This window comes from Antechinus flavipes, chromosome 2 (genome assembly GCF_016432865.1).
Source record: "Antechinus flavipes isolate AdamAnt ecotype Samford, QLD, Australia chromosome 2, AdamAnt_v2, whole genome shotgun sequence".
Classification (NCBI taxonomy): domain Eukaryota; kingdom Metazoa; phylum Chordata; class Mammalia; order Dasyuromorphia; family Dasyuridae; genus Antechinus; species Antechinus flavipes.
The window spans coordinates 666,598,327-666,614,986 of NC_067399.1; the positions used below are offsets into that span (position 1 = coordinate 666,598,327).

General features: G+C 41.1%; 1 protein-coding gene across 2 annotated transcripts in view; it reads right to left on the minus strand.

The window, feature by feature from the left end:
- Nucleotides 1-16,660, minus strand: part of BICC1 (BicC family RNA binding protein 1) — a 262,599-nt gene that overhangs the window by 195,135 nt on the left and 50,804 nt on the right. For both annotated transcript variants that reach the window (XM_051982628.1, XM_051982629.1), the window contains exon 2: nt 5,054-5,100. In XM_051982628.1, the coding sequence (XP_051838588.1) occupies nt 5,054-5,100 (47 nt within the window). The remainder of the gene's footprint in view (nt 1-5,053; nt 5,101-16,660) is intronic.

The window sequence follows — 16,660 nt, forward strand, 5'->3', positions numbered from 1 at the left end:
GAGAGAAAACTGCCCAGCTTAGTGGAAATCTGAAAGGCAGCCTTACTCCTTTCCATGGTTCTTCCTTCGTGATGCTGAGCTCTCTCCCTCCTCCCTACTTCTGGTACACAGCCTTCTTTCCTTAATAACAATAACAATAACAATAAATAGCAAGGAATAGCCATATAGCATTATAGACTTTCAGATGTTTTATCTCTGCTCTTTTCTCTAATAAAGATAACAATAAGTATCAAAGAATAGCCCTGTAACACTTGTAGACTTTCATATGTTTTATTCCATTGTCTCATCCTCAAAATGGGCAATAAGTGCTATTGTCATCCCCATTTTACAGTTGAAAAAACTGAGGAGCAGAGATACTTACAGCCAGTAAATATCTGAGGCAAGATTTAAACTCAGATCTTCTGGATCCCCATTCATCTACCTGATATTAGTACTTTATACTCTATGATTATTTCACAGAATAAGTCAGCACTGAAATTGGTATTCAAGATTATTTCATTGCTACCCAGTCAACAAGCATTTTAAAGGTTTCTCCTCCAGCCTGGGTACTGTACTAGGCAGTGGGGGTGAAAAATACAAAAAAGGGGACAAAGGGTCTCCATTCTACTGGGGCCACTTGCGGGCTGCTGACCTTAGGGGCTGTTGTCCCTACAGGATTACTATGAGGAGTTGTCACTTACAGGGTGACAACGCCCAGGATCACTGCCTTACACAAAATGACCATCTAGGAACTAAAACAATATGAGGGAAAGGTCCCCAGGAACATTAGCCAGATCATGTCCATATTCTTCATGCTGACAAAATTATACTACTACAGCTAAGACTAATAACAATTATCATTATTATGTCTGACATTGATATAACAGTTTAGCACTTCGGAAATGCTACTTGTACTTCATTTTAATCTCACAACAACCCAATATTGTGAGTCCCAGAGGAATTACTGTCTCCATGCTGCTAAGGTTTACAGAAATCACATGACTTGCTGATGGTCCCACAGTTAGTAGACTATAAACCAGTGTGTTCTCTCTCCTCCCCTTCCCTTCTCACTGTCTGTCTCTGAATCTCCCTCCATCTTTCTCTCCTCCCCTTCCCTTCTCACTGTCTGTCTCTGTCTCTCCCTCCATCTTTCTCTCCTCCCCTTCCCTTCTCACTGTCTGTCTCTGTCTCTCCCTCCATCTTTCTCTCCTCCCCTTCCCTTCTCACTGTCTGTTTCTGTCTCTCCCTCCATCTTTCTCTCCTCCCCTTTCCTTCTCACTGTCTGTTTCTGTCTCTCCCTCCATCTTTCTCTCCTCCCCTTCCCTTCTCACTCTGTCTCTCCTTCCATTTTTCCCTCCTGTCTCCTCTCTCTCCCTTTCTTTCTCCCTCTCTCTCCCCCTTTCTTTTTCTTCTCTCCCTCTCCCCCCACTCCTCCAGTGCAGCTTTCCTTCTAACATTATCTAAGGTGCTATGGCTAAGGTGGACACTATCCACGTGACAGAGAACTGACGACTTCTAAAATATATGTTGGATATCAGTCAATGGGTGAGCTCAACTGAAGTCAAGGCTCAGTCTTGAGCCATAATGCAGGCAACGTGTGTCCAATATGAGCTAAAAATCCCTGTGCACCTCCACTGAAATGTTTCACATCTCAGCCCATGGATTTCTGACTCATCCTATGTAAACTATTTTAGAAACTTAGCAACACAATGAAAATCAGCATCAACTATAGTCCAGAGCTCCCAAAGGCAGGCTGAAGGGCCTCTCTTCTCCATCAAGTCAGCCACTGGGTTCGGTACATTGACTACAACTAGGAAACACAATGAGGACCATTCGCACCACCCCTTTTATCCTCAGGAGATAATGCTGATGAACAGTGAAAAGGACAAAGTGCGGGCAGGAAACGGGGACGACAAAGGTCTGGGAAACCCATTTCTGAATGACTGAGAGAAGGCTGAGGATGTAAGACCCTTCTAACACACATAGCAGATGACACAACTGTGGGGCCTTCCAATATTTTTCCACCATTTTTGTGCAATCCATAGTGGATGCCAGTTGGTTCCCTGGATGGATTTTTGTCCTTCGTGGCCTGTCCAATGATCTCTCTATATTTTTTTCCTTCTCCAACTTCCTTTTCTCCTCCTCTCAGTCTCCCATACCAGGATTTAAACTAGTAAATTGAAATGAAATGGGCTCTGGGACTAATGAGAAGAAACATAAATTAAAGCTTTGTTAATTTCATTATACATATATATATATATATTTGTAAGAGTGTATATAAAATTCTCCTTTGCCTAAAAACATAGAATTGCTCCATAATTAATCAATGCCATTTATGTTTCTCTTATAAATTTTCCCTTCCTATTATTCAGTTCACTCCTCTGCCTCAGTATACCCCACTGATGGGGATTTCTTTAGAAAGCTTAAAAAGAAGAAACTTATCAGTAAATGAAGCTAGGCTCCTTTTTTCCCATCCAGCTGAAAAAGAGTTGTGGCAGATATTTTCCAGAAGGAAGATTAGTTACTGGAATAACTGGAATTCATAATAAAAATTCCATAACCCCCAGGGGCTCCTGGGAAACAAATCAAAATTTCAAGAGGAAGAAATACTCCATCTCTTAAAAGAACCTCAATTTACAAGAACTAACTATAATTAGAGGCAGTGCAAAAAAGGTCTAGAGTGGCAGTTGGGAACCCCGGTTTCCATTCTTTCATGACACTACTAATTACTTGTATAACATTGGGAGAGTCATTTTCTCCCTCAATTTCCTCATTCGTCATTGTATCTTTAGCACAGAGCCCTGTGCTGCCCTGCACACAGTAAGCACTTAATGACTTTTGTCATAATTGTATTGATTTTATACATGCTTTATATTTACTTAAATACACATGTGTTGTTTTCCACTATAGAATGTAAGCTCCATGAGGGCAGGAATTATATTTCTTTTTTGCTTTGTATTCCTGGCACAGGGCCTAGTATATATCATTGGCACTTAACAGTGTTTGTTAAATGAAATCTCTAAAATAATATGTTTAGACTAGATCTCTAATGCCTCTTTTAGATGCAACAATCTATGACAACACAACACAGAGAAGGTATCTCTCATATTTTATATCCATCGCTCTCTCAGACCAAGCCTCTTGCCCACCTCCCCTCAACCCTGCTCTATGAGACATCCATTCCGGTTCTCCCTTCCACCATAGAGGATTTCCTGATACAACATCATGCAACTTATTCTTTCCAGCCTTATCAGCTATCCCACCATTTCACACCGCCATCTTTCATGGCCACAGATGAACCAAGTAACGACAAAGATACGTGTTTCCATTGGCCTTTCCCATAAAATGGGACTGACTCAATCTCCAATATATTTAACAATCATTTATTAAGCACCTACTGTGTACCAGATGCAAAACTGAGTACTGGGGATAGAAAGACAAAATGCAATAGTCTTAGTCTCTCAAGATTATATTCTATTGGAAGGAAGGGGAAGCAAGTACCAAGAAGGATAAATATATACTGGAGCCAAAGCCTTTTCTGAGGAGAATGTGCAGGGATACCAGAAATTTGTTTGTTCTAAAAAGCTAAGAACTTTTTTGATTAATATTTTACCCTAGACTAGTTCTTATAAAGCAAGCTAAAATTAGTAATTCTAGGTTGGATAACATGCTGCTTTCCAAATGGAGTAATCATCCTTATCACTTCCACATGAGAAGCGGAAGGCTGGATGTAAGTTAAACAAATGGTAAAAGCAAGTTTCACTGTCGGCAAAGGGGTCAAGGTCAAGCACCCTTTGACAACAACTTGCTAACGAGGTCTTCTAGCTCCTAAACTCAGAATAAGAAGAAATAAGAAAAAAAATAAGTCACTTAGTCCTGTTTGCCTCAGTTTCTTCACCTGAAAAATGAGCCGAAGAATAAAATAACAAATTACTCCAGTATCTTTGTCAAGAAAATTCCAAATGAGGTCACAAAGAATCTGACATGACTGAAACGAGTGAACAACAAAATGTATTTTCATTTATTTTGTTAAACATTTCCCAATTACATTTCAATCTGGTTCAAGTCTCACCTCTAATTTAAATCAACCCTGTCATTTTAAAGAAAAATAACACAGGGTCACAGATTCAGAGTTGGATATAACCTTCCTGTCATTGGAAAATGAATTTCCCCCTCAAAGCCATCAAAATAGGCAGAAGTGTTCATGCATTTATCCCAACACTAGAGTTTCAGGAAGAGTACTTCCCACTCCCAATTTTCTTGTGTAATTGAGAAACACCATCATCCAAAACAATCTTGCAACATCCCATTAAAAGGAACCACCACCAAGTGTTAGTTTTGGCCCTAAAGGATGACTTAAGTAAGATTAATTTAGTAGGAATGAAAAAGGCAAAATGTCTTAAAGACTCGACTAAACATTTACATTTTCTCTCTTTTTCTTTTATTTGAGTCTTCTTGTACAAAATCACTAATATGGTAATGTTTTACATAATTGCACACACATACCTTCTATGTGCTTATCATCTCGGGAAGAAAGAAGGGGAAGAAGAGACAAAATTTGGAACTCAAAATTTTAAATAAAAAATTTTTTTAGAAAAACTTTAGCTAAAGACTTTTGGGTTTGACGATTTAATCTGTCCTGTTGGCAGAAGTCCTCTTAATGGCCTCTCCAGTAGGGCCCAAGTGGTAGAGGGGAGAGAAGATTCAACAACAGTCTCTGCTTCCTTTTCTCAGGCCTACAGGGACAGAGAGCTGACTCATCTAAGGGACTGACCCAAGACTTCAAACTTCAAGTCCCTAAGGCAAAAAGGGCAGTCCGGAGCTGAGCTAAAGGATTTCGCTCATTCTAATGACCCTGGTTACCTAGATATTGCTTCCTTGATCCTAGCTAACTCTGTCAGAACACCTTTCTTATATTGTAGCAGAAGTCAATTCTGAATATGGGGAGAGGAAAAAACAGAAACAGACAGAAGTTCACTTCCTAGAGATTCATTCAGAATGTCTCCTCTGGAATAAGGTAAGTGGCTCTATTTTAATTCACTTCTGTCAAAATGACAGGAAAACATCGTCTTACCTTCTGGAAAAAGTCTTCTCCACTCTTGCCTTTTCCTTCAGCAGCAGCTGTAAATACAAAGAAAAAAGTACATTTAAAATAATTTAGAATTTTAATAGACCTATTAATGTTTATCCCTTACAACAGCAACTACACAATGTAATGAAGAAAATTCTGTACATAAAAAAGGAGACCTGAGTTCAAATCCCACCTCTCACACACTGAACTGTGTGACTGGAAGACCTTAATCTCTCTGATTCTCAATTTCTTCATATGTAAAACAAGGCTAACCCTACCCCAAAGGATTGCTATGCAAATGAAATAAGGTAATATGTACAAAGCACTTTACAAACTTTAAAATGTTCTATCAAAATAAATTGTTATTATTCATTATAATTCATTGACTTTCATTTGTAATCCATCTTATATTATTTTATTTCTGCCTTTACTAAGGGTCTCACAAATCTGTTTATATCTAAGGTTGAGAATGGCCTCAAAAACAAGTATAACTATTTTTTAAATCAATTATAACTATTAAAGTAAATAATAAGGAACACTAAAATAAGACCCTTCTGAATGAGCAGGCACTCTGGCCCTGGGTCAGGGATGCTACCATCTCCTCTGATAGTGCAGCTCCTAGTAATCTGGGCCAAAGCACTCAGCCAGAGCCAGAGCGGACTCTGCTTCTGATCCCCCAGAATTCTCGGACCCCTTACCCTGGAATTTCCAATTCTCTTCCCTTACAATGCCCTTCTTTGCCTTTACACTCCAGAACATCTCTTTTTCCATTGATGAGCTCCCAAAGCCTTCCTTTGGAGGAAAGACCCCTCGCTAGTCACCCTTAATTTCTCTACTACCTCTGCTTCTGACTTGCTGGCTTCATCCCCACCAGCTCCCCTTTAGATGCTCCTTGAGGACAGGAACCATTTTTATTTCTGCCTGTATTTGTATACCAAGGGCTTAGTGCCATCCCTGGCATACAGTAACTACTTAATAAATACTTACTGACTAAGCAATGAAATGATTAAAAGTGGATGCTGTGAAACTCCCATGATCGAGCGCAGTCCCAAAGAGGAGCCCTAAGAAGGGGCATTCTCCCATTTCTTGGCAGAGGTGAGGAACAATGGGTGTGTAACATCACGTAACTTCATGTACTGTCAGTATTTTTCAAGATGTGGGTTAATTTCACTAAACGTTTTTCCCTCTTTTCTTATTCTTTCAGAATAAAGGGATGGCTCTTGGGAAAGGAGTCGAGGGAAAAGGGACAATGGGAAATGTAGGTGATGAAAAAACAAAAGATATCAGTAAAAACTTATTTGTGGATAGCCATTGATTAGCCGTGCTGCAGAAGGAACCCTACGCCAGATTGCCTCTGAGACCCCCCCTCCCCACATCACACTTGCCTGACTTTGGGCAAATTCTTGGTCTCAGTGTTTTTATCACTAAAACAGGAGGATGGAGCTAGATGGTCTCTAAACTATCTTCCAGCTTAAGCATCGAGCTTCTCGATGCATGATCCTCGGATTCCTTCCAACGCTGAGATTCTGAGATTCCGCGATCAGATACCGAACTAATAAAACGGCTCTCTCCTTATCTCTCTAATAACGTCAATTATAGTTTCCTCAGCTGCAGAATGAGGTCAGACAAGAAGACCTCGACTTGTAAGTTCCTTCAAAGATGACAAACTGATAGATCTAAATGATGGTATATTTGGCCAAAACCCAAGACTTCAGTCTCTAATGGAAGTAAATGAAAGTCTTAGTTGATTTTTCTCTACTGTGTCAATAAGATAACGGGATTAAGAGCAAGAAGGTGAAATAAAATGGTTAAGAAAGGCTCAGCTTTCCTCTTCTTGAGGCAAGCCCCATTGGGGCGTCTCTGGAAGCTGAAAAGAGAGGAACATGTATGCACAAAGAAGAAGAAAAAAGGAAAGTGGGAGATATATATAAGCAATACTGGTTTCCCACATGATTCCCATAAAAGAGAAACCAGGCCCCATCCTTCCATCCATCCATTCACCAAAGGAAAGTAGACTCCTTCTCCTCCCTTTTGTAGGTTGTCTTTCCCATTAGAATGTAAGCTCTGTGAAGGCAGGGGCAATCTTTTTGCTCCTGTTTGTGTCTTCAGCACTTAGCACAGTCCCTGGCACACAGTAGCCCTTAATTACCTGCTTATTTCCCGTTTTCTTTCCTTCTCCATGAGCCACCTAGAATCCAGAAGAAAGTACTCAAAGCAGATCTCTCAATAATGGCCCAAGACTTAGGGTAAGGTGCCTAAGCTTCCAATCCCAGAACACCCATGTCCTTGAATAATAACTCCAAGACAAGATCTCTTCTCCCTCACCACCAAACCTAAACATAGCCGAGGGGCCGCTCTCTCACAGGGGACCTAGAACCCTAGCAAGTTTCTAAAGGCCTAGACAGGAGAATTCTGAGGAAGCTGTGCAGAAAGTCCTCTGGATTAAAAATCTGCTGAGACAAAAGCAATAACAATAATGATAAGGATGTTCAATGGCCTGTAGAACATTAAGCCAAAGAGTAATAGGACAGTAGCTTATCCCTCATTTTGATCTGAACTCTACTAAACCAGATAAGAACAGAACAACCACCATGAGATTATGATGATGACGGCTAGCATTTATATAACACTCTCAAGTATGAAAGGTGCTTTATTTACACTCTCTCATTGGAACTTCATAGCAGCCCGGAATAACAAATTATTCCCACTTTACTTATGGAGAAACTGAACCACTGAGAGGTTAATTTGTTTCTGGTAAATGGGTCCTACGAGCTCAGGCCTGGCTCATTCCAGATCAGCCCTAGTGCAAGCTCACCAAAGTGCTCCCAGAAGATAAAAGGGAGCCCTTCTGGGAGCAAAACACAGGTCTCCTTCACAAGCAAAATAGCTCTTTTACCACAGGCACCACAAATTACTGAGATGAACATCCTGACTGTCTTCAGGACGGTGTAGACAAAATGTTCAAACTCCAGGCATTTCCCTTGGGCCTCAGACTTTGGAGATGCAACCAAGTGAAGGTTAAAAGCATTGGACTTGGAGGCAAAAAAAACAAGTTGAGTTTTAGCTGGTCCACAGGGAGACCATGTGACTCCCTGAACAGAATCTGTTTCCTCATCTATAGAATGGGGAAATGGGTGTTTGAATTACAGTTATATAGGCAAGCACTTTCCAAGTCCTAATGTGCTATTAGAGCTTCAGGTGGCACCCAGACTTTTGGGACACCCTGTAGAGTACAGTGAATCTTATTACACTGATTATTACTTGGAAATAGAAAGTCTACAATTAATCAAGAAGTCAGAGCCGTTCTGCCTCTGTTAACGGACATGCTCATTGAGAATCACAGCTCAGCACTTTTGAAGCTCTGTGAGGTCCGTAAGATCATCGGTTTGTGGAAAGTTTGGGCTGGAAGAGACCATGGAGACCCTTTGATCTAAACCTTGTTTCATAACAGAGGAAACTGAGGCCCCAAGAGAGTGACTTGCAAACCAAAGAACCAATCAAGCACAGAGCTTTGCATACACCTATAGGCATGTTTACATTGTCTGTTCCTTTACAATGGAAGCTTCCTGAGAGCGATTCCAATTACTCCTTCCATATTGGGGGAAGAGGAGATGACTTAGTAGTGAGAGATGGAACTACTAGAGAATCCATTTTGGCCCTGCCTTCACATTAGAGAAAAAGTCTGATTTTTTTTTCTTTTATGAGGTGTCGAGTTCCTATATTTTTAAAGATAACTCTACTTTGGGTGTTATATGCTGGTTTTTCCATTCTTTTTGCAAACTCTAACTTTTTTTCTTATTTTAACTTTAAAAAACAAATTGTATATATTTGTGGTATTAAAAGATAAACTATGTTGAGACTATACAAGACTATACACATATCTTATGCATTTCTGAGTTTCTAAACTTTGTGATTTCCACAAAACTCCCCCCAAATTCCCATTTACAATCATTTCTTCTTCCAATATATTGAAACTGTGGTGGGGAAAGTTGTGATGTGGAAGGGATAATCTTTTTATTCTTGGCACTTAGCACAGGGTCTAATAGGTGCTTAATAAATGTTTGTTGGTTAATTAGAATAGAGAGATGAAGTATCCTGAGCAGATTCCTCCAGCTAGGAGTCGGCAGAAACAGGATTTGAAGACTGGGTCTCTACCCGCTCACAACCCCTCACGACCTCTCCTTACCTAAACATCTGAGAGAAATGCAAAGCTAAGCAAAACTCCACAAGTAACTCAATTCCCAAGCCAAGAAATGAATGGCCCATTAAGAAAGTAAACTTCTCCTTCAGAGGTCTTAGCAGCAGGCCACATGAGAGACCCTCAATTAGTGTGTGTCTCATGGCCGACCTTCCCTGATGCTACGTCCTAACCTCCAGAGGACCTGGGGGCGCCTCCATACCTCCATTCGGTGCCTTTTCCTCAGCTGGCTTCCCTGAGTCACACTCCCACAAGCTGTCGCCACCTGAATCACTGCCTCGCTTGGCTCGGAGATGGAGTAGGATGAGGGACCAGCAAGGACCAAGGTGCCAATGTAGACTGACTAGTGGATCAATCACAAAGCAAGTCAGTAAGCGCCCCTGGGTCTCCCAGCATCTCAAACCCAGACACTTCCCGAGGAGATGACCTATAGCTCCCCACAAGCAGGAAATAATTAATTGAAATAATAATAATTGAAATTAAGGCTTCCTGGAGAAGGTAAAAGTGACTGGTATAAGATCACCTGGTGAGTTAGAGGCAGAATAAGAACTAGAACCTAATTCTCAAGATCTCAATTCCAGGTCCCGAGTGAGAACTACGTACGAGTATAAATTTATCATTAAAATGCACTTTAAAGGTCTAATGGCCAATAAAATAACAGAATCAAAAAGTGACCCTTCCACTGAGCCAAGGAGCTCGGGATTCCAGTGAGCCACTCCAAAGAGATGGTCCTTCGACCACTGCAGGAAAAAGGTTAAGCATTTTTGCGTCTCCTGATGGACGGGCCACTCAATTGATGGAACACCTATTAAACGTAACTATGTGACGGGCACTGTGCTAGGCGCTGGGGAGACGAAGCAAGAAATGGGGCTGGAAGCCTAGAATCGGCCAGGAACACTCAAAGGCAAGGCCATGGACGTCAGGCCAGTTGGCAACGAGTTGGACCAAAAGGAAAAATACGAGGAATGATAGTATCGTTTAGTCAAAGGGTTTTGCTTTTCATTGTGTTTGGAGGAAGAAACGTTGCCTGTTTCCGAGCCCTACTTGAAGCCATAACACTCCCCGACCTTCTGAAGTCGGATTGGATCCCGTGGCCCAGAGTTTTATCTGTTTAGCAGAGGACAGGCAGCCGTGCCAGGCTTCCCATCCCAAAGATGGCTGGCTCCTCAGCCATCGCATCCCATGTCTACATGACCCACACTCCACTGGGGTGGGCGTTTCTGCTGTCTGCCTGCCCCGGCTTTGGGAAAAAGGTCTGATGGCCTAAAACTGCATAGTTCAAAAGGAAGGACCACGGGCCACTCTTGCCAATATAAGCAGTCGGCCGATCCTTCTGACTCCAGCAATAAATCACTTCAATACTACCGAAACATGGCTGTCCGAATCTGCTGGGTAAGCGTTTCAGATTTTCAGTGAATAATTCAGTTTTTAATGTTTATTGTCATTCCTCCAACCCTGTACCATATTTCATTTCATATTTTTTCCTTCATGAGAATTATGGGATTGAAAAGAATCCGGCCAATAAAAACAGCAAGAAGTTAAGACAGGTGTAAACTATTACATCCCTTCTCCACCCCCAATGGCACAGTGAGTTTGTCTGAATTATTGAATTAAGAAAAAAAGACTCAATTGGCAATTCTTCTGCGGTCACATGGAAACTTCTGCTTAAATGTCCTTTGGATTCTGGTTGTTTTCTTTTACAACAAAACACATTCAAAGAGCATGGTCAAGGACCATCTCATTCAGTATGGCTGATGCTGAAAAGGAAGGGGATGAGATTACTTTATATTTCTATTATATACCCTTGGTATTAATTTACAGGATCATGTAGCTAAAGCTGGGAAGAACAAGGTCATCTAGTCCAACCTTGTTACTCTACAGAAGAGGACACTGAAAGGGGAAAGGGAGGATTGAGGGACTAGTCTAAGGTCACACAGATAACATCAAAGGTAGGATTTGAACTCAGGTCCTCTGATTCCACGGCACATGTTCCTTCCATCAGTCCACTGGGGTACCTGTGGTTTCTCCCAAGTAGGCTTTAAGTGATAAAATTATGCATCGTGGTGCAATGGAAGGGATACTGGCCTTGGGATCAGAGGACCTAGATTCAGATCCCACCTCACACAGTGTGAGACACCTCGGGCATGTGGCAGACTCCTAAGATCTCATTTTCTTCATCTGTAAAATAAAGGGAGTTATTCAGAGGGCCTCTGTCACACAGTAGGTGCTTAATAAACAATGAATAAAACTGGTCTTTCCCCAATCTCCACTGCTGCTACGGGATCCTGGGAGAGTCCCCACAGCACCAATAGCCAAAAAAACTTGGGTTCAAGCACTGCTTCTGTGGGTGGTCATGACTCCACTGAGACTCCCAAGCAATTTTTTGAGACTACACTGCAGAAAAGTTGTTCGTGGAATGGGTGGAACAAGTTTCCACATTGGGAATACCCTGAGCTGATGAAATCAGGGATCTTGTCCAACAGAAAGGAAAAGCGAATACTTAATAATGTAAAGCAAAGTATAAAATATGATGTTTCCCTTACTCTCTAGGACCCCATTTCTTCACCCATGAAATGAAGGAGAGAGATGAGCCAGATCCTTCTAGCTCTAAAATGTTCGGTCTTGCCAGATGATACTTAAGGTCTGCCATGAGGCAGGAAAAGCTTTGCCCCCTGACATTTTTGTGCATTGCACGGCCCACCTCCAGGACGTCTGATTGATAAAGTGACCGGTTTGCAGTGTTCCCGAAGGGAAGCCAAATGATAAAGGTAATGATTGGAGTAATCTGTTTCTTAAAAGATATTCCACTCAGGATTCAAATCGGTCCCATGTTTTACTGATTTATTCCACAAACTTCCCCTAAAAGAATATGTCATACATTTTCCTCTCCATTAACTACTTCCAGAGAACTTCCCAACCAGCCCGATCCAGAGGACTCAAAAAAACTCGGAGAATTTGGTTTGCTAAAAAGCATTGCTATTAACACATCATTAATGGGGAGGAGAATTAATTTAAATCAAGCAGTTTCTCTCCAAAATGATGCACAAGACTAAATACTGGCTAGCAATGTAGCTAGATGGAATTCATCTTCACAGATCTATAAAATCCTAAAGTCAGAAATTTTGATAAGAAGAAGCTCAGAGGTCAAGTCTCTCCCCCTATCTACAGATGAGGAAAATGAGGCTCAGAAGGCTTCCAACTTTTCAAAGCCACAGTTAGCTAGTGTCTGAGGCAGAATTCAAAATCAGGATTTCCTGATTCCAAGTCATGAGATCTAACCAATGTACCACACTGCCTCCAAAAGAAGGAGACCTCAAAGGACCTCTAGTCCATATACATACCTGAACCAGAAACTCATCTACAAAATATTCCCCAGAATGGGCATCCAATCTTTCCTTAAAGATCTCTGGGTAATATAAGTAGAAACCCCACTCCTACTAGTCTGCTGTTCTATTCTTGTTTATGATCTTACAGATCTAGAGCTAAAATGAGTTTTGGATGTCATCTAGTCTAAACCCTTCATTTGAAAAGTATAACTAACTGTCCAAGATCACAGAGATGGAGAGCAAGAGAATCCAGAACTGAACCCAGCTCAGCCTTTACATGCATCATTGGAATGAATGGATGAAATAAGGGTTTACTAATGCAGAACAGTCACTAAGAACTTTCAGGAATGAAACCTGGTCCATTCAAGAACACAAGGCAGCTTAGTTCTTGGATAATTAAAACTATTAAGCTAGAACGGCCCCAAAGAGATTTTTTCAGGGATATCAGACTTTTTGAACTCCATCGGCATGATTTTGTTCTTCTAGGCTGAGAGTCTATTTGCCACCGCCATGAGAATTCATGGGAATCAATATCTGATGGTAGACCAGAAGACCATTGATGTCCAAGTGATCTCAGAGGGCATCTGGTACAGTCCCTCATTTTACAGATGAGGAAACTGAGGCTAAAAGAGTGATCTGATGTGCCCAAGGTAAACCATCAACTTATTTCAGTTTGACTATTATGAAATGCTTACTATACGTAAAGCACTGAAGCAAGCACTGGGAATAAAAATATAAAAAAGACAGAATCTCTAGCTACAGGGGTTTATAATCTTTCAATCACGCATCTCTTGCTAGTTTCTCCTCTCCATACATTCTCCAGTTTGGCCATCTCATTCATCAGGCAGGCTTCAGTCTCCACCTCTATGCTGAGGACTCCCAACACCACAGACAGTCCTAACTGCTCTTCTAAATTCACATCTCCAGCTGTTTACTAAAAATCTTCAGGAAGTCTCCAATTCAACATGCAAAATTCAGCTTGTTAACCCCTGAACTAACTCTTCCTTCAGACATCACTATATCAGATCATGACACCATTATTTCCCAAGTCCCCCATGTCTAAAGCCTTGGGTTTATCTGTTGATTTTCCTTCTGCCTAACAAATTCCTGTCAGTTACCAATTCCTGTCACTTACCAATCCATGCCAATTACTAATTCCTATCTCTTAATTCTGCCAATTGCCAATCCCTGCCAATTACCCGTCCCTGTCACTTACCCGTCTCTGTCACTTACCCGTCCTGTCACTTACCCGTCCCTGTCACTTACCCATCCCTGTCACCCATCTCTGTCACTTACCCATCCCAGCCAATTACCCATGCCTCTCACTTACCAATCCCTGCCAATTACCCATCCCTGCCAATTACCCGTCCCTGTCACTTACCCGTCCCTGTCACTTACCCATCTCTGTCACTTACCCGTCCCTGTCACTTACCCATCCCAGCCAATTACCCATGCCTCTCAATTACCAATTCCTGTCAATTACTAATCCCTGCCAATTACCAATTCCTGCCAATTATCAATTTCCTGTAAATTACTCAATTTCTGCCAATTGTTAATTCTTGTCAATTACCAATCCCTGCTAATTATCAGTTAATGCTTCTCATATCTCAAGTCACAGGATCTATCAGTTCACATCCTGGCTCTGCCATCCCCTTATTGGCTGCGTGTGTGACTTTGGACAAGCTTGATCACTCTAGGTCTCAATGACCTCCCTCAATTTCCAATGCTACCACATAGGTCTTCATTGCCACATGTCTGAATTACTACAATAATCTTCCAACATATTTTCTCAATTCCTCAATTTCAATCCATTTTTCACAATGCCCCTACAAACATGTATACTGCTTGAGACAAAAAAAAAATCTTCAATCACTCCCTTTTGTCTATTGGGTGAAATACAACCCCCTGTGCCTGGCATTCAAGGCTTTCCTCAATATTGTCTCATCCTAGCACTCATTTCATATTGTTCCAACTCTATGTTCCTGCCAAACTGGGCTGTTTTTTGCTACTCTAATAAATACAGTTTGTTTCTATTTAGAACGCTTTTTTCCTTTTCCTTCTGTGTTCACTGAATTTCTACTTACCCTTTAAATTCTTCCTCAAAAGCCACTTCCTCCAGGAAGTCTTCACTGACTCTTCCAGCCAATAACAACCTTCTCCACTGAACTTTATCTTCCACTTAGTTCTGCCGCTCTCTGATACAGTTACCCTGTAACTGTAGCTGTATTGTTTTTAATCTACATATGGATATGCCGCTCTACGTTATGCTGTAAGATATTGGGAGGGCTGGGAGAATATCCTCTCTAACCTCTTTCTCTTTCAGATTTTAGCACAGTGGAAATCCTAAATAAATAGCTTATCCCATGATTGGTCAATAATGGAGAGATAAAAATGAGTGCACAAATAAAATATGACATAAGGTAAGTTGTGATAGGGGTGAAAAGCAGATAATTGCTAGATTCTGGAAACAAGGAAGGACTATTAAGAAGTTGATGCACCCTATGAGAAAGGCAGATTAGTAATATGAGAGTTAGAAGACCTGAGATCAAGCCCTATTCCAATATACAGGAGAGTAAGCAACCCCTGGCAAGTGTTGTCAGTGCCTCTGGGAGGCTATGTGGAAACCAGTGGGTAAAGGGCTGAATTTGGAGTTTATGTCCAAGACCTGGATTCAAATCTTGGCTCTGACACTTTCTAACTTGTGTGAACTGAAGCAAGTATTTGGCCTCTCTACACTTCATTTTTCTATAAAATTTCTATTGACTGAGAGGTTGGACTGTTGGTTGGACTGTTGTTCAGTTGTTTTTCAGTCATGTCTAACACTTTATGACCCCATTTGAGATTTTCTTGGTAAGGATACCAGAATGGTTTGCCCTTTCCTTCTCTAACCCATTTTATAGAAAAGGAAACTGAGACAAACAAGTGACTTGCCCAGGATCACACAGGTATTAAGTATCTGAGGCTGGAATTGAACTCAGATCTTCCTGACTTCAGGTGTGTCTCCCTATCCACTGTCCTAAATGGCTGCTAAGATTCCTTCCAGTTCTGTCTATGGAACTCAGTTCCAGTTCTCAGTTATGGAAGAGCTGCCAATCTGCATTGATGGAGGCAGTATTCACAATGGGACAATCCCACACAATGACAAGTCTAGCTCAAAAAGAAAAAAAAAGCTTTTATTTTGAACTACTTTTCAAAAATTAGAGCACTATACCTTAAATGTAATATAGAGATAATGTCTCTAGGAGCACTTTGCAAGCGGTGGTACTTGACTATAAAACCATCTGTGTTTTCTGTCAGGAAGAAATTTCCAGTGTGGGAAATCTTTCTGAGAAAGCAGAGAAATTGTTCTGTGACTAAGAAGATCAATCAATAAATATCTACCAAATATGGCCAAAGGATATTAACAGACAATTTTCAGATGAAGAAATTAGAGCCATTTCTAGCCAGATTAAAAAAATTGTTCTAAAATCACTATTAATTAGAGAAATGCAGATTAAGACAACCACTTCACACCTCTCAGGTTGGCTAGGATGACAGGAAAAGATAATGATGAATATTGGAGGAGATGTGGGAAAACTGGGACACTAAGGGAGGGAGTCCCTTTACTGAGGGAGTTGTGAAATGATCCAACCATTTTGGACACCCATTTGGAACTATACCCCAAGGGCTATCAAATTGTGCATACCCTTTGATCCAGTAGTGTCTATATTGGGTCTGTATCCCAAAGATCATAAAAGAGGGAAAAGAACTGCCACATGATAAAATGTTTGTAGCAGCCCTTTTTGTAGTGGCAAGGAACTGGAAACTGGGTGATGTTCATCAGCTGGGGAATGGTTGAATAAGTTATGCTAGATGAATGTAATAGAATGTTATTGTTCTATAAGAAAAAGATGAGCAGGCTGATTTCAGAGAGGCCTGGAAAGATTTAGACATCAACTGATGCTGACTGAAGTGAGTAGAACCAAGAGAACACCGCACAGAGTAACAGCAAAACTGGGATGGATTTGGCTCTTTTCAACAATGCAATGACTCAAGGCAATTTCAATAGACTTGTGATAGAGAGAGCCATCCACATCCAGAGAGAGA